The sequence below is a fragment of the Ylistrum balloti genome, unplaced genomic scaffold (genome assembly GCF_031769215.1).
Source record: "Ylistrum balloti isolate Yb309-2 unplaced genomic scaffold, AGI_CSIRO_Ybal_v1 Utg370382, whole genome shotgun sequence".
NCBI lineage: Eukaryota > Metazoa > Mollusca > Bivalvia > Pectinida > Pectinidae > Ylistrum > Ylistrum balloti.
The window spans coordinates 84,147-111,586 of record NW_026782266.1 but is presented as its reverse complement, the minus strand read 5'-3'; the positions used below and the strand labels follow the sequence as shown (position 1 = coordinate 111,586).

At 34.9% G+C, this 27,440-nt stretch overlaps 1 protein-coding gene across 1 annotated transcript; it reads right to left on the bottom strand.

The window, feature by feature from the left end:
* Positions 1–1,865: 1,865 nt before the first annotated feature.
* Positions 1,866–26,650, bottom strand: LOC132554127 (uncharacterized). The gene is made up of 22 exons (XM_060218428.1): positions 26,571–26,650; positions 25,683–26,049; positions 24,624–24,761; positions 24,105–24,230; positions 23,606–23,797; positions 22,635–23,112; positions 21,162–21,905; positions 20,533–20,582; positions 20,004–20,108; positions 19,456–19,575; positions 19,114–19,224; positions 15,733–15,825; positions 13,641–13,747; positions 12,169–12,258; positions 10,987–11,094; positions 8,267–8,386; positions 6,545–6,599; positions 6,122–6,193; positions 5,411–5,511; positions 4,337–4,422; positions 3,618–3,778; positions 1,866–2,658 (listed from the first exon to the last, which is right to left on the bottom strand). Exons 2-22 carry the CDS (start codon positions 25,705–25,707, stop codon positions 2,639–2,641), a joined length of 3,102 nt encoding a protein of 1,033 aa, XP_060074411.1. The 5' UTR covers positions 25,708–26,049; positions 26,571–26,650; the 3' UTR covers positions 1,866–2,638.
* Positions 26,651–27,440: the final 790 nt, after the last annotated feature.

Genomic DNA, 27,440 nt, shown 5'->3' with positions numbered 1-27,440 from the left:
AACACGGACAAGCAGAGTAAAATATTTTGTCCAAGGATACCCAATGATGTTTGTGCAAGCAGTTAAATCCTTCGATCTCCGGCCCAACACCTTCCTACTATGGCTACTTGGTAAGTACAGAAAGGTGTAAGAAACACTGTATTTGTCAAGCAATAAATGCAAAAGGCCAACACAATAGTACATCTGATTCAAAGTCAAGTGACAAACTTATTGAAGGGCAACAAATATGGACCAGGGTAGATACCAAACATGCACTTATTACTTTAAAAATTTGATTTGTCAAAACTATCCAACTCATTGATTCACTGGCCAGGCCTTGTTTCTGTGAAATCTGGAGTTTTACATACTTTTGCTTTCAACTTAATAAATCCAGGCCTTGTCAGCCATGAAGTCAGAAGGTCTTCAGTCTCTAACACAATAAGTCCAAGCTGTGTTAGTCATTAAGTCCGGAGTTTCACAGATTTCCGAATCCTATTCTGTAAGCCCAGGCCATACCAGCGAAGCATTCAAGAGTTTTGTTGGCTTTAGAATCTAACACAATAAGTCCAGGCTGTGTCGGCCACAAATTCAGTGTTGTAGGCATTAGACTCAAACACAATAAGTCCAGGCTGTGTCGGCCACAAATTCAGTGTTGTAGGCATTAGACTCAAACACAATAAGTCCAGGCTGTGTCGGCCACAAATTCAGTGTTGTAGGCATTAGACTCAAACACAATAAGTCCAGGCTGTGTTGGCCACAAATTCAGTGTTGTAGGCTTAAGAATCTAACACAATAAGTCCAGGCTGTGTCGGCCACAAATTCAGTGTTGTAGGCTTAAGAATCTAACACAATAAGTCCAGGCTGTGTCGGCCACAAATTCAGTGTTGTAGGCTTAAGAATCTAACACAATAAGTCCAGACTGTGTCGGCCACAAATTCAGTGTTGTAGGCATTAGACTCAAACACAATAAGTCCAGGCTGTGTCGGCCACAAATTCAGTGTTGTAGGCATTAGACTCAAACACAATAAGTCCAGGCTGTGTCGGCCACAAATTCAGTGTTGTAGGCTTAAGAATCTAACACAATAAGTCCAGGCTGTGTCGGCCACAAATTCAGTGTTGTAGGCATTAGACTCAAACACAATAAGTCCAGGCTGTGTCGGCCACAAATTCAGTGTTGTAGGCTTAAGAATCTAACACAATAAGTCCAGGCTGTGTCGGCCACAAATTCAGTGTTGTAGGCTTAAGAATCTAACACAATAAGTCCAGGCTGTGTCGGCCACAAATTCAGTGTTGTAGGCATTAGACTCAAACACAATAAGTCCAGGCTGTGTCGGCCACAAATTCAGTGTTGTAGGCTTAAGAATCTAACACAATAAGTCCAGGCTGTGTCGGCCACAAATTCAGTGTTGTAGGCATTAGACTCAAACACAATAAGTCCAGGCTGTGTCGGCCACAAATTCAGTGTTGTAGGCATTAGACTCAAACACAATAAGTCCAGACTGTGTCGGCCACAAATTCAGTGTTGTAGGCATTAGACTCAAACACAATAAGTCCAGGCTGTGTCGGCCACAAATTTAGTGTGGTAGGCATTAGACTCAAACACAATAATTCCCGGCTGTGTCGGCCACAAATTCAGCGTTGTAGGCATTAGTCTCAAACACAATAAGTCCAGGCTGTGTCGGCCAAAATTCAGTGTTGTAGGCTTAAGAATCTAACACAATAAGTCCAGGCTGTGTCGGCCACAAATTCAGTGTTGTAGGGATTAGACTCAAACACAATAAGTCCAGGCTGTGTCGGCCACAAATTCAGTGTTGTAGGGATTAGACTCAAACACAATAAGTCCAGGCGGTGTCGGCCACAAATTCAGTGTTGTAGGCTTAAGAATCTAACACAATAAGTCCAGGCTGTGTCGGCCACAAATTCAGTGTTGTAGGGATTAGACTCAAACACAATAAGTCCAGGCTGTGTCGGCCACAAATTCAGTGTTGTAGGCTTAAGAATCTAACACAATAAGTCCAGGCTGTGTCGGCCACAAATTCAGTGTTGTAGGCATTAGACTCAAACACAATAAGTCCAGACTGTGTCGGCCACAAATTCAGTGTTGTAGGCATTAGACTCAAACACAATAAGTCCAGGCTGTGTCGGCCACAAATTCAGTGTTGTAGGGATTAGACTCAAACACAATAAGTCCAGGCTGTGTCGGCCACAAATTCAGTGTTGTAGGCATTAGACTCAAACACAATAAGTCCAGGCTGTGTCGGCCACAAATTCAGTGTTGTAGGGATTAGACTCAAACACAATAAGTCCAGACTGTGTCGGCCACAAATTCAGTGTTGTAGGCATTAGACTCAAACACAATAAGTCCAGGCTGTGTCGGCCACAAATTCAGTGTTGTAGGCTTAAGAATCTAACACAATAAGTCCAGGCTGTGTCGGCCACAAATTCAGTGTTGTAGGCATTAGACTCAAACACAATAAGTCCAGGCTGTGTCGGCCACAAATTCAGTGTTGTAGGCATTAGACTCAAACACAATAAGTCCAGGCTGTGTCGGCCACAAATTCAGTGTTGTAGGGATTAGACTCAAACACAATAAGTCCAGGCCTTGTCAGCTAGCTGTGTTTCCTGATGGTTCAGATTATTGGTTGTGAAGTGAGTGAGCCTATTCACTGTCAGTCACTTCTGAAACAAACATAACATGTCTGTGCTACTTTGTGTTGAAGAGAAAGGAAAAGCAAACATATCACTTTTAAAACGGTTTATAATTGAGGTCACAGTTGTGGTCAGCGGAAAATGTTTCATTACAAAGACATACAGTATATCTACTACAATTACTTGCAGATGTTACCTGACAAACATACACAAACGTATCACCCTAGTAAATGTATCTTCAGGTTTTTTTTTACACAAACTACTATGTATACATGTAAATAATTGCCATTCTAATGTTATAGGTAAAATAAAGACCATTCAATATACTAGGGAACTTTTTCATCTTTTATGCATACTGTTACATTTACAGTAAAACATTTATATTAACCAGATCTCCTTATCTCACAGCAACTGTTTTCTCTGTGTAACCTGTATCCTACGACCCTATTTACCTCTGACCTGTGTATTAGGACCATACCTCTGTGTAACCTATATCCTAAGACCCTATTAACCTGTGACCTGTGTACTAGGACCATATCTCTGTGTAACCTGTATCCTACGACCCTATATACCTGTGACCTGTGTACTAGGACCATATCTCTGTGTAACCTGTATCCTACGACCCTATATACCTGTGACCTTTGTACTAGGACCATATCTCTGTGTAACCTATATCCTAAGACCCTATTAACCTGTGACCTGTGTGCTAGGACCATATCTCTGTGTAGCCTGTATCCTACGACCCTATATACATGTGACCTGTGTAACAGAACTCTAGTTACTTGTGACAGATGAACTAGGACTATATTCACTTGTGACCAATGTAATGGAACTATATCTACTTGTGACCTGTGTACTTAAAAGGGCTCTATTTACCTGTGACCAGTGTATAAGAACTATCTTTACCTGTGACTGATGACTGGAACTATATTTACATTTGACCTATGTACCAGGACCATACTTCCCTATGACCTATGCACTAGAATTACCTGTAACACATTCACCAGAAGCATTTTCAGTCCCTGATGGCATTGAGAATATGTTATGATGATCTTCTTCAATTCCTCTGAAGGATTGGTCATCATCAGAGTCAATGCCTAATGCACTGTCTACCTGAAGGTCACCGTCACCTTGGATGTTCAACATCCCCCTAAAAGTAAAAGTTCATGTGGGTTGTTTTTAACGCATGTGCTCCAAATAAATTGTTAACCTGTTCTGCAGCTTTTGATGAGAAAACATTATTGGAATGTTCAAAGCTTCATATCCATTTTCTACAGTATGTTGTATCTAGAAGGAGTCAAAGTCATTAAGTTTAACAAATTGACAGCTTTTTATAGCTTTTTATACCTTCTTGCCACAGGTCAAATATAATGACACTTCGCTCCTGAGTTATCAAAAAGAAGCCCTTTGAAGATTTAAACACATTGGACTTTTGTGACCTTTAAAGATCAAGGTAATTAAATTGGACAAACTTAAATGTTCTTCATTCCAGTGTGCCACAGCCATGTCTATGACCCCTGACCTTTTTGTTCTTCAAAAGAAATTATTTTAGGATTTTGATATATCTGTCCCTTGTGAAATGAAAATGGGTAATGGTTATCATTCATTCGAAAAACTTTTAATCTATTTATAGATTAAATGCTATAATGATAAGCAAAAACCTTTGTCTGACAATATATATTTGTTATACACATAAGTCTGTACTTACCCCCTTTTTCTCCTACTTTCTGCTGCCTCTAATAACTGGACATCTCTCTGTCTAAAGTAGTCCTGAGACCCATTACTTAACTTTACCTAAATTTTAAATAAAACACTTCCAATCAATAACTGAGCCAAAGAGAGAATATTTGAGTTTTTTTAATTGAATTTTTCTGGAGTCTACTTTGATTGACAAGTGGTCCATAGGTTCTTCAGCATGTCACCCTAATGGTTAAGCAATCACATCAAAACGTTTTTGCTTAAATGTAACATATTTTCCTAGGACTTCAAAGACTAACAGCTAGTACCAAGTTTGGGTTAGCCAGCATGCTCTACCAATGTTATCAAAAGATAAAGTTCAGTTTCAATTAGTTGAAATCACCAGGCTTATTACTATGTATTATTTTATACAAATATTCACCGTACAATTGGTAATATTTGTGAGGGATTTAATTTCTCTATAGTCAATATAAAAAATATGATGGCACAAAATTTGATCCCCAGTCAAAATTTCTACAGAGAATGAAATTCTCAGAAAATGTCAGTTATGCTGTAAATATGGGTACCAGATCAAAGACATGCCCAAAATCTAATACTAAGGAACTTGCCCAACCTGTCATGACTGCAAAATATTAACCCTGTGAAATTGATCAACTATACAGTATCTACTTACAAACTTGAGGAAAATAAATCTTTCCTAGTTTACAAGCCAACAGAAAGAGAGTACTATGTGGAATCATTTTCAAATAATGGCAGATTTTTTTCAGTTTGTTCTTCTGACATTTGAGTTGATCTAATATACTACCTTTTGTTGAATTTTCAGTTGTGTGTAAAGCATGAATGGATGAAAAAATTGTAAAAATAGTAATTTTTGTGGTAGTTTATTTTCAATAATTTTGTGTTGATGTTGATGAAATAGTGGTTAACAGTTGAAATTTACATTACAAAGTACGAGTGAATTGCGCAAGTAGTGACTATTACGAAATCAATGATGCCAAGCAAACAGCATTATTTTTGTAAAATCATGAGAGAACCCCATAAAATATGTGTTTTTAAAGTACTTGACTAGTGACAAACTACACACCTTCACTGTACCATCTGTCGGGTTAAAATTGATGACTGTTCCACTGTTTCCTGATGGTATAAACCTGCTCTTCTCAGGCTGTAGGCCTCTCCATTCAGACCCTATACACAATTAATATGAAGCAGTCACTGTCATAGATACTGATTAGAACAATGACAATATTATGCTGATAAATCAATAATCAAACCTGTATTAAGAACCAACTTTATAGAAAAACCACCTGTCTATAAAGACCACTCCCACCTTTTGTAATCAAGATCACCATTTTTGGTTCACTATGTCATGAAATTCATATCAATTGAACCTCTATATAAAGGCTACCTGTGTATAACGACCACGTTCTTTTCTATTTCCTTGTGGGCCTGTAAGGACAGGTTTGACTGTACCTGTCAATTTGATAATTAAATGCAGGAGCTTATAGGCAATTAACAATGGTAAATATTGGATAAGGATTTTAAAAAAAGTGAATGAAAATGTAAAAACCATCTACAGTTTATATCCTTATCAATCTTCATTGCTGATTGCCCTTGATGTATGCTGTTAAGTTCTGACATTTCACAACATCATCATTAATGCATATCAATGAAATAGAGAATGACACAGATGCACTACAACAGATATTTTGAAATATATGATCATCCATTAGGTCTAACCCTGGATAAACATACTTAATAGCTTGTCTGAATTATGACCAATCACAATAAGCCTTACCTATTCTGACCTTGTCGCCTGGTTTCAGGACAGGTTGACTAACTTGTAAGTTCTCTCTCTGTGACCCAGTGGCTGCATCAATTTGAAACACAGAGTAGTTATCTGGCATGTAGTTAGCAAGTACATCGCAAAATAAAACATCTTCATAGCATCATTATCGAAACCAAAAATTTTTGGAAATTTTGCTATCTCCATTTTTCTTACAGGCCCCAAACTGACCTTCAATTTGAACTCGAAAAGCAAAAGGGTTCATTCTTTCACAAAATAGAGCAAGAAATGCTATAATTAGTAAAATTTTTCAATCCTGCTAGCAAATAATTCTGTCACCAGTTATATGGTCGAAGGTGATTTTCACCAGCTGGTTTACGAAAAACATTTGCCTTTACAAATAACTAATAGATGCACTGCTTATGACAGATTTACCTTCATTTTCTTTTCCCATATCTATCATCATGAAAACTTCTCGTTCAACTTGCTCCTGCCATGCAAAAAAGAAAATGAGTAAAACTGAAGGATAATGCTACTCTGAAGTTGTTTGTACTGGGCAGGCTTAAAGGCATTAAAACCACTCTAATGCACCATGCTTGTCCTAGTTTTCATTCCGTTACTTAGGTTATACACCTCAGACAAATTTATTACCTGGGGATTCTCAGCTGCTCACCTAGTACTTCCATTCACACCTGATAATTTTGGACATCATTCTAACAATGAATTTCCCAATTAATAAATTATGTGTAACTTTATCAGTTTCAAAGAGTTCCACAGCCCTTGTTGTGGCAGTATGCCTTCCCCTTCATGTATACTGAGTAACTTTCACACCCGTAGATGTTACAACTCTTTGAGATTGATGTTATGAACTTTACTCATCAAGCAGCAACAACATTCACAATATTCTCTGTCAACAAAAAATAGCCAGTTAAACTTGTTGATTATAATAATTCTAGGTAGTTGTGACATATTTTTAATCATATAATTTCACAGAGTTCCACAGCCCTATGTTGTGGCAGTACCAACTCCCCTGTGGTTACTGTTAAATTTACCTCAGTAGATTTGCAACTCTATGAAATTATACAACACAAGGCCTAGTCTATTGCTGCTTGATGTCTTTCCTATTTGGTCGCTGCAGAGCAATTCTGCTTTACACTGCAGAGCAATTCTGCCTTATGCTGCAGAGCAATTCTGCACTATGTTTAGCCTTTGTTAGCCATCTTTTTGACCAATCAGAGCAGAGTCTTCAATCCATGTAGAGTTAGGTGTATTGTATGTATGTTATATATTTTGTTGCCTATACTGAGTTTCGTTTGTTTTAATTTATACCAATTAAGAACTAAATTACTGTCTTTGTTGTTATTGCTGGCATAAATCATAAGAGCAAAATGAAATGCAACTTCAACCTTAAAGTAAAATTATATTTATGAGCAATATGTCTAAATGTTAACTTTGAATGTTGGATCGACTGTTTTCAAATTTTCTGAGATATTTAACAAATGAGAGCTTCATAAGGCTGCCATGAATTAGGGTACCCTAATGTACACAAAGTTGAAATAATGGCACTTGTTAGATCGACCACTAATATCATGAGTGCCCTCCCTGAACAGCGTTTCTAATTCTGCATAAAATGGAGTTCAAAAGGACACATACTTTCCACAAAAGAAGGCTATTCCATTCCTCAGTAAGCACATCAAAACATGATGCATGCTATACTATCATTCCTGTTATAAGTTACCCACAAGCACAGTCCTTAAGTCAATAATCCACATATTGAGTCAATGACTCAAGTATTGCCTTGGGTCAGTGAGCATATTTTGAGTCAGTGACTCATATGTTCACTTGAATCAGAGAGTCATATATTCTTTTGAATCAACGATCCAAATGTTCATTTGAATCCACAGCCCAAATGTGTACTTGAGTTGGTCAGTTATTGTTTTATTCATTTACCCACATCTTCCCTTAAGTAAGTAACTCATACATTCTTTTGAGTCAGAAACCTACATTTCTCTGAGTTATTGACTCACATATTTATACAGATTGATACAATGGTTTTTGTGCTGGTATCAATAGCCCACATTTTTCTTTGAATCCGAGACTCAACAAACAATCAGTAACATCAGTAGCATTACTAAAGTGTAAGATTGTGAATATTACCTGTTCTCTTTTGTCATCAATTTTACTATCTTTTAATTCTTGTTCAATAATTTTCTTTATTCCATCAGTGGATTCTTCCTTCTTTTCAGAATACCAGCCTAAGACCTTTCCGATGGCGTTCTGTAATTTAGAAGATTATCTATCAGGAGACATTGTGCTTGTACTGAAACTTATGTAGTCATACCTGAAATTGACGTTCTTAGAAATAGAAGCATTAGTTTCTAATTTCAACTAGAAATTGTCATCCCCAGTAAAAACATCTATCCCTCACAGGTCCTATCCAGAACAGTTATGTTCTATGAACACTAATTCATAACAGTTACTGGTCAATGAGCGCTCATCCATGACAGTTACTGGTCAATGAGTGCTCATCCATTACAGTTACTGGCAAATGAGTGTTCATCCATTACAGTTACTGGCCAATGAGCACTCATCCATAACAGTTACTGGCCAATGAGTGTTCATCCATAACATTTACTGGCCTATGAGTGTTCATCCATAACAGTTACTGGCCAATGAGCACTCATCCATAACATTTACTGGCCTATGAGTGCTCATCCATAACAGTTACTGGTCAATGAGCACTCATCCATAACAATTACTGGCCAAAGAGCGCTCATCAATAACACTGAATGTCAATGAGTCCTCATCCATAACATTGAATGTCAATGAGTCCTCATCCATAACATTGAATGTCAATGACTGCTCATCCATAACATTGAATGTCAATGAGTCCTCATCCATAACATTAAATGTCAATGAGTCCTCATCCATAACATTGAATGTCAATGAGTCCTCATCCATAACATTGAATGTCAATGACTGCTCATCCATAACATTGAATGTCAATGAGTCCTCATCCATAACATTAAATGTCAATGAGTCCTCATCCATAACATTGAATGTCAATGAGTCCTCATCCATAACATTGAATGTCAATGAGTGCTCATCCATAACAGTTACTGGTCAATGAGCGCTCATCCATAACATTTACTGGTCAATGAGTGCTCAGACATAATATTGAATGTTAATGATTGCTCATCCATAACAGTTACTGGGCAATGAGCGCTCATCCATAACAGTTACTGGCCAATGAGCACTCATCCATTACAGTTACTGGTCAATGAATGCTTATCCATAAATGAGTGTCAATGAGTGATTAGGTTCCCTGTAAGCAGAGGAAATGCACTTACAATCTGTCAAAGACTCTGTTTGCAAAAACCACAGATATCATTTGCAATAACTCTTCTTTAGCCAAACCTAACTAGATATATAACAGATCAGAACATATTGACCTGTCAGAGATCACAATTTTGTAACCATGGCAACAACCTGTTAAAAAGTTATATATAAATGGAAGAAGGTAGCCATATCATACTGAAATCAACAAATAAGTCTGAAATGTGGTATGAACAAAGATTCTTAATAACTTTTCAACAAAGGGGCATAACTCAATAAGAAAGAGTTAGAATGAACCAATAATATTCATATACAAAGGCTTAGTTTGTAGTTAGAATATGTGTAAAGTTTCAAGGAAATCAAAGTCGGGAAGGAGTTATAGACAAATACTTATACAAATTTTCATCAAAGGGACATAACTCCTCAATACAGTTTAAATCAGAAAAGATGTGAATGCTGCCCAACATTATTGTATGTTGACTACATCACTGAAGTTTCTAAAACTCTGAATGAAAATTGTAGAAGGATTTGTTTGGGCAAGGACTAGTCTTTAATCATAGCAAAATGGGAAAAAGTGCAACAGAAATAAAAAGATTCCAAAACATGATGTATAAGTATGTGCACAATTTCATTGTATGATGACTATATCCATGGAATTTCACAAAAAATGATCTTGGTGCCTTACATTGTTTGGTCTTTTCATGTTCTTCAAAAACTGGATCTCTTCCCTGCATTTCTTTTCTTCTCTCTGTTTTGCTCCTCATAATGACAATAGTCTTTAACCATCAAATGTAAGATGGCCACCTATCGACCATTTCATTTTTTTTTTTATCAGTCTCAAAATCACATCGTCAAAATCTACGATGCCTGCCAGTCAGCAAGTTTGTTTTTCTGATCAGTCCCAAAATCAGATGGGCACATTCAAGGACCATCAAGAATCAACATATAAGATTTGAGAAAGATTCATCCTATACTTCTCAAGAAATATTGCAAACAAAAATTGTTTACAGCTGGACAGACAGACAGGAAAAAGGATTACAGAAATAGAGCGATTTGCAAAGCCCACCATCTATTAAGATTCTGTCGACTTATTGACAAATAGATGGATAGAATATCTGATTCCAGTATACCCCCTTGACTTTGTGGCAGGTGGGCATCTTATTGACTCTCTGTGGTAGTACATTGTACAGACTTGTCTGAAGTAGTGACCTGCAGATGAAATACTAACTTACTTGTTATCCAAAGTTGTCTACAGAAGTGACATGCCACTGCAATATCTATCTACCTGTCATCTGAAGTAATGGTTTACTGTTGTAATGCTTACAAATTTATAATATGAAGTTGTGACTCGCTGCTGTAATACTCATGAACCTGGCATCTGGGGTAGTGAATCACTGCCGTAATACTCATGAACCTGTCATCTGGGGTAGTGACTCACTGCTGTAATACTCATGAACCTATCATCTGGGGTAGTGAGTCACTGCTGTAATACTGGCTTACCTGTCATTGCAACTATTAACTTTAATGTAATATTAATTTACCTGTCGTCTGTAGTAGTTGCTTAGCCACTGAATTTGAGTTGGATCAACAATGTCACCTCCTGTTTCCTGGGAAAGATTGATCATCATGGAGCTAACTGTTGTCTGCTCCTGTTGATAAACACAAGGAAATGTAGATCGAGGAGACTACAACTGACATTAAATAATGACAGTTCTTTACAAAACAAGAGTTCTACTAAAGTAAAATATTTTTTATTGAAATGGAATTATGATATCGATTTTTCAATTTTCTGCTTAGTGGAAGTGCCAAAACAAGATATTCAAGATGGTGGCCATGGCAGCCATCTTGATTGTGGAAAAAGTTCAAATTACAGTAGAGTCCATTATTGGTAATCCTGTCTTTCTACTCAGAAGAAGAAGTATCTACTTTCTCTAAAACTTACAACAAACATGACTTCAAATTGGTATGAAGACTGATATATGGAATTCTGAGAAAACACTTTATAAAGGGTTCATAAAAATCTGCAAACACTCCTCATCAGAATGATTGGAAGCCATTTTCTGAAAAATTTTATCTTTAATGATCATGGTGACACTTGTACTGTATCAAGAAACATGAAAATGACCTCTGCACTTTACCAATGATTCAACACAGGTTTCTGGTCTTAGTTTTACTTCATACTGTCAGAACTGCGCTCCCTTTGAGCATTCTCCATGTCTTAGTCACATGACCTCCATCATTATTCAGTTTCACATTACCAGTGATGTAAATTACCAGAGGATCATGTGCAAGCTGTTGGCTAAATATGTTTTATATCCTCAATAAATAAAGTTTATTATTATTATCATTATAACACACACAAGTTAATTGTGCCTTGTTGACGGTATGTCTAGCTGGTTGAAACATGTACTGGTATGTAATTTTGAAACCAGGCCTCAGAAGTTGCAGTTCTTTCTGATACCTTGATTTAGAACTGTGCTCTTTTAAACACAGACCAGTACACCTCTGAGTTTGAGGTGACAAGAAATTGTTTCAAAAATTTAAGAAGCAGTATATGGTGTTTTTGATGACTGGAATAATGATTGTATCATTTCACCATATCAACATGCATATGTCAATTACAAAAAAGGATGCAGATTGGCCCTGCCAGCACCTCATATCAAGTAATCATGGCTAATGCATTAATTAAGGCCATGTTTATATACTGCTGTATATGATCTCACCTTCCTACCAAACTGTACACAGCTGATGCTACATTTGTTGTGTGAAGCCCTGAGCAGCATGGGCAAGGATATACTGATGACGTCAGAGACCTTGACAAACAAACGACAGACAATTATTGGTACAACAAAAGGCTTATCGGTCCTGTATTACATGCAAGTTGTTTAATCTCTACTGTGACCTTCAATGTCATTCCAGGTAAAAGATCTCTGACAGAAGTCAGCACTGGCCCACTTGTGTACCTTGCTACATATATACCATATCCAATACAAGTACAAAGTAGAATTCATCCTCATCTTAATTACAGAACTATTACAGCCTTTACCTTGACATTTCGTAAAATGTCTCCTTGTTTGATTCCTACCAACTTTTCTATCATATATTGACAAAAACATGTCTCCTTGTTTGATTCCTACCAACTTTTCTATCATATATTGACAAAAACATGTCTCCTTGTTTGATTCCTACCAACTTGTTCTATCATATATTGACAAAAACATGTCTCCTTGTTTGATTCCTACCAACTTTTCTATCATATATTGACAAAAACATGTCTCCTTGTTTGATTCCTACCAACTTTTCTATCATATATTGACAAAAACATGTCTCCTTGTTTGATTCCTACCAACTTGTTCTATCATATATTGACAAAAACATGTCTCCTTGTTTGATTCGTACCAACTTTTCTATCATATATTGACAAAAACATTAAATCATTAAATAAGAGATATAAACTTTGACCTTGACTGTTGACCTGATGACATTGATTTTTATTCAGATGAGTTTTTGTTTAATTGTGAACAAGTCTCATTCATAATATCAGTAAAACATCACCAAGTAGACTAAAAGATTCAGATTTTTGGTTTCAATAACATCACTTCATAGTAACATAGAACGTTGTCCACAGCTGAGAGATTTGGTTATGACCTTTGACTCGACATTAACCGTAAGTCAGTTGATTTATTTTATTTTGACCAACTTTCCAACAAAATCTTAAATAGTCACTACAATACAACATTTGGCCTTGACCTTTGACCTGTTGACATTGAGAATGTTGAATGGATAATTAAATACCCTTTTTAACATCTACATATGATTTATCAATATCCATTTGGATTTTTTGAAAATCTGCTTAAATGAAAGTGTTGACAAAGAGAAGGGCAGATGGACAACCATATAATTATAATCACATGCATCTTTGTTTCAAAGTCATAATAACCATAACAGAAATGCAGCTATTTTTATAGAATTAACATTACTATACACTGTCCAGTTTTCATTGATACATTCTGTTCTAACCTTAGTCCAACCTCCAAATTAATTGAAATTTATCCTATTAGAAAAAATTGACAGAACTGAGGCTAAATGCTACTACACAAGACCAGAACAACTTTTTAAAAGTTGTTCCAAGATATCTGATCTCTCCAACCTGGAGCTACACCAACCAAATTATAAATATCACAAGACACTTTACCTCAGCTGTAATTGTGTCTATGCCTTCAGTTTGACCTCCATCTGTAGTCAGACCATCTGACATCAGGATAATGCGTGGGTTCAAGCAAGGCGGATACTTTTCACAAACTGTGAAGGAAGGATCTTCATTTAAATGTGAACAAATCTAAAATAAGTCAAGTTACAAAAACAATAAAAGAAATCAATCTACAGAGCAAATAAGTTACGAACAAATCTGAAATGACTCAAACTACATAACAAATCTGAAATGACTCAAACTACATAACAAATCTGAAATGACTCAAACTACAGAACAAATCTAAAATGAGTCAAACTACAGAACAAATCTAAAATGAGTCAAACTACAGAACAAATCTGAAAATGAGTCAAACTACATAACAAACTACAGAACAAATCTAAAATGAGTCAAGTTTTATTGAACAAATCCAAAATGAGACAAGCTACAGAAAATTTTTTAAAATGAGTCAAGTTACAGAGCAAATCTAAAATAAGTCTATTATAAATGAAGGAATAGAACCAACACATGTCTGGGTACCTGAGGGGCCTAGGAACCCAGAATCTGCCTCTAAAGACAACCACACTGGAAAGATAATCGTTTCTGTTATAATCTATGAATCACAAACTTTGCTTAAGCCATTACACCGAACTGTTATTACATTTATTTTCATATTTCATATTTGATATGGTGGTAATACATCAATTACATTTTCTTCATTTGGCCACATTGTAGACAGGCAATCACTTCCTTAAACAATTATCATAACACAAGTTCAAGAGTAGACTATGTTAGGAATAACGGAATAGAATGCGTGATTGAAAATTTGTATGATTTATATAATAACCCAGGGTATTTGACAGGGTAGCTGAACAATAGATAACTTCATATATATTTATCATCAAGTCTGAAATAAAACTAGAGTTATCTTTCTTTAATAGATGTCCACTGTTGTGACATCATAGAATACCAATGAAATGGGTATCCTCTTTTCTAGTTATTTTGGGGCAAAATTGTGATTGACAGGTATGTCCTGAAGAAATCTAGAGTGACCCATAAGCCAGTCATTATACATTTCTGTGTTGATAAATTTTGACCAATATTAATCAGAATTTTACCTAGGATGATTTTCAGTATGAACATAGTTTGTACCTCAATGAACTGAAAAGATTATTTCTGAGATTTCTAGGCCTATTTGTATTGCTGGTAAATTCAGTTTTAAAAATACAAATGTAACATAAAAATATAACCTGGAAATGGTAAAACGTAAACAGGTGATTAGATCATTTTTCTACAAATGTAAGAAAACAACATTGTTATAATAGTCCCAGAACAACATGTATTCGTATTCAAACGACACACTACACTTCCTATTATTGAAATTGCGAGAACTTCACTTGTAACTTGTCCACATAACCTACATCATTGACAGAGTGATTGAAATATTTGTAGGAGGGCAGCATTGGATAATTCTGTTATCTGTAGGTTATAATCATTGTCAGTAAACGTCACATAGAAAAGACCGAATTAAATGATGAATAAACTGATTGACAATACTGTAAGACTGAATATTATAGGTATGGCTTTCATATTGGTTTCATGCACATGAGGTGCGAAACAAACTTGTGTAACAGCAACCTCGGCCCCTCTGGATACAGGATAATCAGTGTAATGATGAATTGTACAGGGGTAAAATGATTCCTTGATGTTTTAAGCTAACCAAATTCTATTCAGAATGAAAGAGGACTTTGTTCACAAAGACCTGATAAATTTTAGAATTCTAGTTTTTTAAATCTTCTAATTGTTAAAAGTTAAAAATCTCAAAAACAAACATTTGAATATCATTATATTTTTGAATATTTGTTAACATCCCTAGATTATTTATACAAGCTACAACATTATTTCTAAGACACAGCCAAATATTTTGCTCAACTGCTAGAACAATTTCACAGAACAGTCATTGTAGAATACAGGCAGGCACTAGAAGTGTTTCTAAAAACGAATTTCAGACAGCTTGCAGACTACAAAATGAAAACCTTTTCAAAGTAATAGTTCTAGAAAATGTAAGCTTTGCCTGTGTTTAGTTATATGTACTTACCATTGTCTGTTCCGAAAAGCAATAGTAAACTAGCAATGATGCCCTCTAGCAATGGACTTGTCTCACCATCAGTTTTTAAATTTTCAATTGTCTCTACAAAGAATCAATTTTCCATTGTTGAAAATGTTTTCTCAAATTCATTAGAGATAAAACTTCAGAGTAAAAGATTTAAAATCCAGTATATATAGTTCATATAGTGATTGTTATGTGTGTGTGTTACCTATATATACCTTACTAGTACGTGTAGTCATTGTTTTGTGTGTGTGTTACCTATATATACCTTACAAGTACGTGTAGTCATTGTTTTGTATGTGTGTTACCTATATATACCTTACTAGTAAGTGTAGTCATTGTTTTGTGTGTGTGTTACCTATATATACCTTACTAGTAAGTGTAGTCATTGTTTTGTGTGTGTTACCTATATATACCTTACAAGTAAGTGTAGTCATTGTTTTGTGTGTGTTACCTATATATACCTTACAAGTAAGTGTAGTCATTGTTTTGTGTGTGTGTTACCTATATATACCTTACTAGTAAGTGTAGTCATTGTTTTGTGTGTGTTACCTATATATACCTTACAAGTTACCTATATATACCTTACAAGTAAGTGTAGTCATTGTTTTGTGTGTGTTAACTATATATACCTTACAAGTAAGTGTAGTCATTGTTTTGTGTGTGTGTTACCTATATATACCTTACCATTGTTTTGTGTGTGTGTTACCTATATATACCTTACAAGTGTGTAGTCATTGTTTTGTGTGTGTGTTACCTATATATACCTTACAAGTAAGTGTAGTCATTGTTTTGTGTGTGTGTTACCTATATATACCTTACAAGTAAGTGTAGTCATTGTTTTGTAGTGTGTTACATTGTGTGTGTGTTACCTATATATACCTTACAAGTAAGTGTAGTCATTGTTTTGTGTGTGTGTTACCTATATATACCTTACAAGTAAGTGTAGTCATTGTTTTGTGTGTGTGTTACCTATATATACCTTACAAGTAAGTGTAGTCATTGTTTTGTGTGTGTGTTACCTATATATACCTTACAAGTAAGTGTAGTCATTGTTTTGTGTGTGTGTTACCTATATATACCTTACAAGTAAGTGTAGTCATTGTTTTGTGTGTGTGTTACCTATATATACCTTACAAGTAAGTGTAGTCATTGTTTTGTGTGTGTGTTACCTATATATACCTTACAAGTAAGTGTAGTCATTGTTTTGTGTGTGTGTATACCTTACAAGTAAGTTTTGTATGTGTGTTATTATTTTGTGTGTGTGTTACCTATATATACCTTACAAGTAAGTGTAGTCATTGTTTTGTGTGTGTGTTACCTATATATACCTTACATATATACCTTACAAGTAAGTGTAGTCATTGTTTTGTGTGTGTTACCTATATATACCTTACAAGTAAGTGTAGTCATTGTTTTGTGTGTGTGTTACCTATATATACCTTACAAGTAAGTGTAGTCATTGTTTTGTGTGTGTGTTACCTATATATACCTTACAAGTAAGTGTAGTCATTGTTTTGTGTGTGTCTGGTACCTATATATACCTTACAAGTAAGTGTAGTCATTGTTTTGTGTGTGTGTTACCTATATATACCTTACAAGTAAGTGTAGTCATTGTTTTGTGTGTGTCTGGTACCTATATATACCTTACAAGTAAGTGTAGTCATTGTTTTGTGTGTGTGTTACCTATATATACCTTACAAGTAAGTGTAGTCATTGTTTTGTGTGTGTGTTACCTATATATACCTTCCAAGTAAGTGTAGTCATTGTTTTGTGTGTGTGTTACCTGTGTGTTATATATACCTTTCAAGTAAGTGTAGTCATTGCTTTGTGTGTGTGTTACCTATATATACCTTCCAAGTAAGTGTAGTCATTGTTTTGTGTGTGTCTGGTACCTATATATACCTTATATATATATATACCTTACAAGTAAGTGTAGTCATTGTTTTGTGTGTGTGTTACCTATATATACCTTACAAGTAAGTGTAGTCATTGTTTTGTGTGTGTGTTACCTATATATACCTTACAAGTAAGTGTAGTCATTGTTTTGTGTGTGTTACCTATATATACCTTACAAGTAAGTGTAGTCATTGTTTTGTGTGTGTGTTACCTATATATACCTTACAAGTAAGTGTTGTCATTTGTTTTGTGTGTGTGTTACCTATATATACCTTACAAGTACGTGTAGTCATTATTTTGTTTGTGTGTTACCTATATATACCTTTCAAGTAAGTGTAGTCATTGCTTTGTGTGTGTGTTACCTATATATACCTTCCAAGTAAGTGTAGTCATTGTTTTGTGTGTGTGTTACCTATATATACCTTACAAGTAAGTGTAGTCATTGTTTTGTGTGTGTCTGGTACCTATATATACCTTACAAGTAAGTGTAGTCATTGTTTTGTGTGTGTTACCTATATATACCTTACAAGTAAGTGTAGTCATTGTTTTGTATGTGTGTTACCTATATATACCTTACAAGTAAGTGTAGTCATTGTTTTGTGTGTGTGTTACCTATATATACCTTACAAGTAAGTGTAGTCATTGTTTTGTGTGTGTGTTACCTATATATACCTTACAAGTAAGTGTAGTCATTGTTTTGTGTGTGTGTTACCTATATATACCTTACAAGTAAGTGTAGTCATTGTTTTGTGTGTGTGTTACCTATATATACCTTACAAGTAAGTGTAGTCATTGTTTTGTGTGTGTGTTACCTATATATACCTTCCAAGTAAGTGTAGTCATTGTTTTGTGTGTGTGTTACCTATATATACCTTACAAGTAAGTGTAGTCATTGTTTTGTGTGTGTGTTACCTATATATACCTTACAAGTAAGTGTAGTCATTGTTTTGTGTGTGTGTTACCTATATATACCTTACAAGTAAGTGTAGTCATTGTTTTGTGTGTGTCTGGTACCTATATATACCTTACAAGTAAGTGTAGTCATTGTTTTGTATGTGTGTTACCTATATATACCTTACAAGTAAGTGTAGTCATTGTTTTGTATGTGTGTTACCTATATATACCTTACAAGTAAGTGTAGTCATTGTTTTGTATGTGTGTTACCTATATATACCTTACAAGTAAGTGTAGTCATTGTTTTGTGTGTGTGTTACCTATATATACCTTACAAGTAAGTGTAGTCATTGTTTTGTATGTGTGTTACCTATATATACCTTACAAGTAAGTGTAGTCATTGTTTTGTGTGTGTTACCTATATATACCTTACAAGTAAGTGTAGTCATTGTTTTGTGTGTGTGTTACCTATATATACCTTACAAGTAAGTGTAGTCATTGTTTTGTATGTGTGTTACCTATATATACCTTACAAGTAAGTGTAGTCATTGTTTTGTGTGTGTTACCTATATATACCTTCCAAGTCAGTGTAGTCATTTGTTGGTAACAGAATTATTTTCACATCTCCTCCAAAAACGACAACTCCAACACACTCTTCCAAGTATATTTCAGTATTATCTTCAATGCCTGTTAAAGGAAATGTTTACATCAGGTCACATACCTAAGATACTTCAAAGAAATTATGTCCTCCCAATCCTTGAACAATATTTTCCAGAAGAATTTACTGTAGATGTACATACTTTAGCAATTTTAACACTTTTTATTGCGCTAATTAGCCAAAATGTGACAACAATTTAATTGTGCCAAATTCAGTACATGTACAGTATAAGCCACAAAAATTTTACAATTGTTATTTACCGTCGTGTAATTTTTCTGCACACTCAACCATTTTCTGAAATGCTTCGCCTTTCACACTGTCAGAAACATCAAGACATAAGACAGTATGCAACCCAGGGACATGATGTTTGCTGGATCCACCTGAAAAGACATCATATGAAAAATAAATTTTGAGCTTTAATATGGGTGAAAGTAATTTTTTCTATAAACTTTATCAAAGTCATTCTAGAAAATAACTTACCATACATGTTGACTCTGGGTTTTTCAGTTCTTTAAAAGAAGCTGTATAGTTATTGGTTTTACATATTTGAGGTACATTTAAGGTAAAGGAATAGAATATTGATATACATCTGAATTCTTCCATATGTGACAGATCACACTATCAATGTATGCAGAGTGAAATGGATGACACACAATACTGAAAGTCTTTTAATCACTTTAGACAAACATAAATCAACAACATAACACAAGAATGTCTCTGAAAACTTAAAAACTTTGAAAAAAATTTGATATTCTATCTTCATGCTTTGAATCCAACATCAAGATGCTGATATAAGGTGATTATATACCTATTATACGCTTGGACATAAGTTCAGCCAACCGTCTCATATCCACCATTTTCTGGACACAGCGAACAGCTTGTAGTGTATCAACATCAAGTGGGTCTCCATTTTCTTTTGAAAAGAAATACATCAAGATAAATGAATCATTCACAGACCATGAAACAGACAAACAAGGAAACATTAAACAACATTTCTAATTCAACAATTCATTTTTTAACTGCAGTCCTTATTTTTTTTCACGCTGTTGGCAAAAGGGTGACCAAGTGAAAGTTACACTACAATAAAATTTTTCCTGAATAACACAGTACAAATTGTTATGAAAAAAAACTCATTTTATTTGATTTCACTATTAATGATATTTGATCGTTTTTAATTAAATTTTTACAGTACTATTTACAACTGTGGTCGTAAGCCTTCAATTTTTTGTGAATAAATTATGACATATTATTTTTTAGTGGACATAACAAATGATGTAGGACAATTAGAGTGGTCATTTTTATGCTTCAAAACACAAAAGAATGTGAAAATTACTTACCAGTTAACTGAAAGACCTCCTCCACTTTTGATCTCTCAGCCTGGTCTGGCCTGCAGTCAATAAAGTTAGTCACCAGAAAAATAAATCTTTACAGTCATATTTCAGATATATTAACTATTATTACATTTAAAAAATATCTAATTGAATAAATGAAACATAAGAAAGATCCATTCCCTCCTTGAGAAGAAATCATCAATGTTAAAATCAAAGATATTTCTAAATGGTTCCAAGTTTCAATATGCACAGTCATGAAGCAACAGTCAACTATAATTAATAGTAAGAATCCATCATTTTTCTTCAAAAATAAAGCAAAAAACCAACTACAACTGTTAAAATTCAGGATGACCACACTTTGGCAATCATATTTTTTTAATCAGTCTAAAATCGAACATGCACATGAGAAAAATTCATCCTGTGCTTTTCAAATGCAAAAAAACAAACAAACAAAAAAACAAAATTAAAAAACAAAAAAGCAAAGAAAAAAAAAGAAAAAACTAAAAAAACAAAGAAAAAAAAAAGAAAAGTTAAAGAACAAACAGAGGACTAATGAAATCAAACAACATTTAATTATTATACTTGAAATAGAACAATTAACATATTTCAACGACAGCAATTAACAAACATTTTACCATAATTTCTCCCTGTCCTCCTGATGAAATAAGAGGCAAGCAAAGCTCCATTGAGTACAATCACTATCTTCTCTCCCTCCAGATAATCCTTGATTTGCATCTCCTCTTTCTTGTTTGCAAAATGTTGAAGACGTAACACTGAGAACATCTGTTGATAAATCCATGTGAGGCTCCATACAAGGACTGTCTGGTACTGTAGGCTGAGATTTTGTCCTTGGATTATCTGATAATACATTTCCTGAACTCATACTAAGATGGTCTTGAAATGCAGTCCCTGTATTTAAACGATCTGGGAGTGCACTCCTTTGTCCCAGCTCGGGAAAGTCTGAAAATTTATTCTCTGCCTCTGTACTTGAATTATCTGGGACAACACTCGCTCTTGCATGTTCTTTTGGAAATGCATTTTGCTTCCCTGAATTTGAACGATCTTGGAGTGCATGTTCCAGTTTCGGCCTGGGTTGTGGTGGAGTTTCAGTCCTCGCCCTTGTACTTGAACCATCTGGAAGTACACTCTCTGGTTCCAGACTGTGATGCTCCGGAGATGTAATCGATGTCATCACCACTTCATCTCTTGACATGGTTTCTCTTGATTCTAAAATTTTTTGCATTTCCAAGGAGAGAGTTCTTGCTACTGTATGTGATAAAGAAGCCTGGATTTCGGACAAGCTGGCCTGTAATTCTTGTGACACAATTCTCTGTATCAACCGTGCCAAAAAACCTTCCGTCAGAATAGGTGATGATTCCCTGAAGGATGAAGAATGACCAAAAACTGTAAACATTGTCATAAGTGTACAATTTTGGGATTTTAGAATAAGGAAATAAAGTATACATGAAATTGATTTACATTAAAAGATGTAAGGATAACAATTCATCATAGAAATTGAACCAGGTTAGTTAATAAATGTAGCCAATTATAGGTACTGAACCAGGTTAGTTAATAAATGTAGCCAATTATAGGTACTGAACCAGGTTAGTTAATAAATGTAGCCAATTATAGGTACTGAACCAGGTTAGTTAATAAATGTAGCCAATTATAGGTACTGAACCAGGTTAGTTAATAAATGTAGCCAATTATAGGTACTGAACCAGGTTAGTTAATAAATGTAGCCAATTATAGGTACTGAACCAGGTTAGTTAATAAATGTAGCCAATTATAGGTACTGAACCAGGTTAGTTAATAAATGTAGCCAATTATAGGTACTGAACCAGGTTAGTTAATAAATGTAGCCAATTATAGGTACTGAACCAGGTTAGTTAATAAATGTAGCCAATTATAGGTACTGAACCAGGTTAGTTAATAAATGTAGCCAATTATAGGTACTGAACCAGGTTAGTTAATAAATGTAGCCAATTATAGGTACTGAACCAGGTTAGTTAATAAATGTAGCCAATTATAGGTACTGAACCAGGTTAGTTAATAACATATACCCTATGAAAACATCATACTGCTATAACATAAATGCCTACACAAACCTGTTTATGCTTGTATCAAACTGAAATATGTGATTAACATTGGGTCGAGCCCTGAAGCATTCTTGATTTGGTGTGACCTGGAAGAACACTTGTTGACATCCTGCCTTCTGTCTGATTGTGTTAGTTACTAGAACCTTCTCCAGGAACTCTGCGATACGACTGAGACTCTTGGGACTATACAGTGTGTCCTTGGCTTTTACATCATGTACAAGGAATTTAAACACAAGACTTCCATTTACAATCTCTAATAAATAAGCTTTGTAATTTTTAAAGAAATGTGTCACAATTTCTTCAACCTGGTTGTCCTTATTACATAGGAGTGATTCCACAAGACCTTTTTCGAGATTGTAGATATCGGCACACTGAAGTCTAGTCTTTACTTTTGCCAGTATTTCACACTGTATATACTCTCTCTCCATCTGTAAACTACCCCACTTAAATGTTATTAGTGACCTGCTATTGGACAAAGGTACCTCCACTGGAAAACAATTGAAAAGCTTTTGTATAATATAGATAATATCATTATACCTGTAATTCTATCTTCTAAAAATCAGCAGATTATCGACATTGTACACAAGAAGTAACCAATCATTTGCAAGTGTTTGCATGTAGTTAAGTGATACGGTTGACTAGTCAACATATTTCTGAAATGAATCTGAACAATGACTGTGATCTATTTCAGGCTATTTAAAATCTATTTCAGTTGCATGTATTTTTCATGTGATGCATCAAGGTATATTTTACCTATAAATGTTAATACTACCTGTTTGGTAACAAGGTATATTATACATGTACCATTTGAAACTACCTGTGTGACATGTAGGTCTATTTGATGTTATACCTACTTTAGTTGATCCTACCTGTGTGACATGTAGGTCTATTTGATGTTATACCTACTTTAGTTGATCCTACCTGTGTGACATGTACCTGGTAGATCTAAATGACGTTACACCTACACCAGTTTATTTTACCTGTTAAACAACCCTGATCGCAGATATTCTGCACCAGCTCTTTGTTGATATCTATTTCTATAAAGGTACAGCAATTGGCTATCTGTAGAATATTTGGTCCGTCTTGGTAGCAAAAGTGAAGGTTCTCTCCAAATCCCATGCTGTGACCTCGGACATACATCCCATCAAAGCTAGTATCCGTACTTTTTTCAACTGTAAGAAAAATAAGAATCAAACAGATCAAGGTCAATATTCAATAACTAAGCTATGATCTCCAAAATGAAGGATAGTTATACATCAAGTAAAATATATGTTAACTTCTTAGGTGTTTGATCAGCCATTAGAGCATGGGCATCATTTTACCAATGTAAAGTATAATAATTTGTGTCTATGTGATTGGGTTCAATCAATCTTTGATGTATGACAAAATAATGTTAATTGATGGGTGTATAATACAACATATCTAAATTACAACAATTAATTGAGTTCATGACTGGTGTAATGTCACCATGATACTTACCACCCTCAGGAGACTTGGATCTTGGACCTGTTGGACTTATATCAGCCATGGCAAATTTACTCTGCTGTACAGTTGTTGCCTTATTTATATTGATGTCCCATTGTGTCTGTTTCCCAGGTCTATTTTCTGTGATGATGAAACCAATTTGTGTATATTCTAAACAATATCTGCTAATTGATTTTATCACGGTTAACCAGCTGCCTATGATAAATAAAAAGAAAGTGGGCAGGGGCTAACATAGACATACATACCAAAGAAGATAAAAAGTGACCTTGAGCCTTTAAACTTGACCAATGACCACCAAAATCTATCTAGTCAAGTGTAAACCTTGCTGGTATAATGGTATGGTGTAAATATCAATCAAATATGTTTGAGAATTCATGAGACATGAGGTTACATGGATGCACTCTTGCAAGCACGTACACACAAATGAAGTGATTACTGTATACAAACCCCTTACATGGGGAAGGACTGTATAAATATTATTTTACCATATAATTTGTAACTTTTTGTACTTACCCTCCTTCTGAGCCATGCGACACTCATAGCTGATCTTCGGCTTAGTACTACCTTGTGTAGAGACTATTACAGCTTCGTCAGCCACTTGTACATGACCAGCATTTTCAATGTCAAGCTTGAGCTTCCTGTCCTGGTTACCTTAACATTCAGAGAGGCCATATATTTATTCTATGTTCAGTGTTAATTTTGGAAGTAATTGGTGATCAGGTAGCAACTTCTTACATATATACATCACATATTTTTCTGTAAAAGTATTTCCTCATAAGTATTGTCTCTGATCATATTTTTTAATTGCATAGCTACTTCAGGTTCAAATGATATTACAAATCTGACCTATCTACTTTACCTTGGATTGATAATTTCTTGTTTAGAATTTTGTATCAAAGAAGAAATCAAAACGTGTTTACTTAAATTATGTGACCTTTGATCTTGTGACCTTGACATTTATAACATGATTTCTTGCTGACCTCTGAACAACTTCATTGCAGTATACATTGTATGTCAAAACAAACTGCTTACCCATCAGTAGCCATTTCATTTGTGTTACCTCTTTCTTTGATCTAGTGACCATGAACTTAAGTCATGTATCTACTTGATTGATGATGACAAACGTTTCCATCCTTCTGACCTTGACTTTTGCGTCAGATATCCAAAAATGGAAATTCATTTGACCTTGAATTAGGTGTCAAGATATTTATTACTGAAATCTGTCTGCCTTTGACCTTTGTTTCAGCTATCCAAAACATAAATTTATCTAACTTTTGACCTTTGTGTTAGATATCCAAAACATGAATTTATCTAACTTTTGACCTTTGTGTCGGATATCCAAAACTGAAATTTATCTGACCTCTATCTATATATCAGATATCAAAAATGAAATGTATGTGAGACAATTTGGTAAGTATCATCTGCAGAAGGTTTTATCAAACATCACATTGACCCTTTAAAATAATAATAATAAAATCAATGTTTACAATTTCAGTACAAAAATTATAGAATCAAACTACAATCGTATATTAAAACAATTCTGTTTGTTTTCATTGTGACAATTTTACTCACCATTTCCCTCACCAGGACTAGCCATCACGCTGGCTTTTTGTGAGGAGTTAACAATTATATCATATGGTACCAAGAAATCCTCTCCATTGTTCTCTATCTGCCAAACTTTGTTTTATCAATTGCTGACCTCATTTTCAGTGTAGCTGATTCAGTTCTCTGAAGTTTTTTTATGTTACTGATCTAATTCTCATTGAGGATGGTCTAGTGCTCTTTTGAATGACCCGCCCCGTGTGGACGACCTACAATACGTAGTTTCCAAAGTGGCTGACCTGGTTCTGTAAGCGTATAACCTAGTTCTCCAAATAGCTGACTTGGCTCTCTATAAGGCTTATCTGGTTTTCTAATTTTGTCACTAACTCAACAAGACCTGAAAAAAAGAACATATTTTTCAATGTGTTTATGAAGATGTCAACAATTCCAACCAATTCTTTGTACTGTAACCCTCCCCCCCCCCCCCCCCCCCCCCCCCCGCCCAAAAAACAAAATAAAACAAAAACAAAACAACAACAACAAAAGTCGTCAAAACCATCTCTGACTTATTCCTGACAACATACTTATGATCTTTTGTAGCACTATTTCCTCTGGCTCCTATGTAACAAAAGTCATCTTTTATCTCAGTAAGTCATCATTTATTTCCGTGTTCTCTGGTCTGACGCTCAGCTGATTTTCTACGTCTGTTGTGTCACGAAGATGGTGATAATTGTCAAAGAGGAGATTATCAGAATCAGAATGTGTTGTTGTGTGTTGTTGTTGTTGTTACATTTTGTTCGCATAAAACCTGTTTATTTGTTTATAACAATAAATATGCAACCTACCGAACCGAATGGGCTCAAGAGCAATGTTCTCTAGCCGAGCAGTATATTGTGACTAACATTTTACGAGGATTACCTATTCCTCCTCCAGGAAATAACTCATCTTTGGGTTTCCAGGTAAAGTAACGTGTTGTAAACAGGTGACAGAGTCTTCAACAGGGTGTTAATAATTCTTCGTCAGATAGAAGGGTTCCCCATTTTTTCATTCAGCGTATGGGGTTTCCGGAAGATCCACTTTCGGTTTGATAAGTGGACGAAATGGGGACAAAAAAGCAACACCATTTCACTTATAGATGGAATCCTCAATATTTTGATGCATGTTGCTTCCTCGTGAACTTTTGTAGTTTACCTGGTTACAATTTAAACATGTCAGACGGATTAATTTGTTGTATCGAAATTACTGAAAATCCTGAATATTGCATTCACAGCCGCTTATTTAGTCCATTTCGTAAAATATAACCAACTTTCGATTTGGAAATCCCCAATTTATCGGGGATTTCTCGGTGTGGCCATGGGTGATATTTTTGTTCATTAGATTATCCCATTATAATAGTTTTATTTTTTTTAAATCCTTGCTAAAATTGGTCTTGTCATGTTGAAATGGACAATGTACGGTCTCATTTTTCAAAATGATATTTTAGCTTTGTGCTGGAAAAAACTATTTGGAAAATCCCGAATCTGTGTCTAGGAGCCAAAAACTAGCTTTACAGAAAGTCTAATTTTCACAGTATTTATACATGGTCATGTTGTAAAAGATTTGTGAGCTGGAATTTGCTGAAATGTAAGTTGTTTGTTACCATGACAGTGTTGCTGATTTTAAGATAGGTGTTCATAAATATAATTCTTCTTGAAAGGTTTAGTGGTAAGTTATAATTAGCAGTATTTTTGCATTTTTAGCATTTCTTGAGTTGGTAACTATGGCAATCACATGTCAGAATCAGGGAGA

What these genes read in the sequence shown, in the direction of transcription:
- LOC132554127 (XM_060218428.1), bottom strand. Translation starts at nt 25,707, where the DNA reads ATGGCTAGTCCTGGTGAGGGAAATG. An exon ending in GGAGGTCTTTCAGTTAACTG is followed by an intron (nt 20,109 to 20,532) that starts GTAAGTAATTTT and finishes TCTTTTCAAAAG; the next exon opens with AAAATGGAGACCCACTTGAT. An exon ending in TTGATGACAAAAGAGAACAG is followed by an intron (nt 6,600 to 8,266) that starts GTAATATTCACA and finishes TTTGCATGGCAG; the next exon opens with GAGCAAGTTGAACGAGAAGT.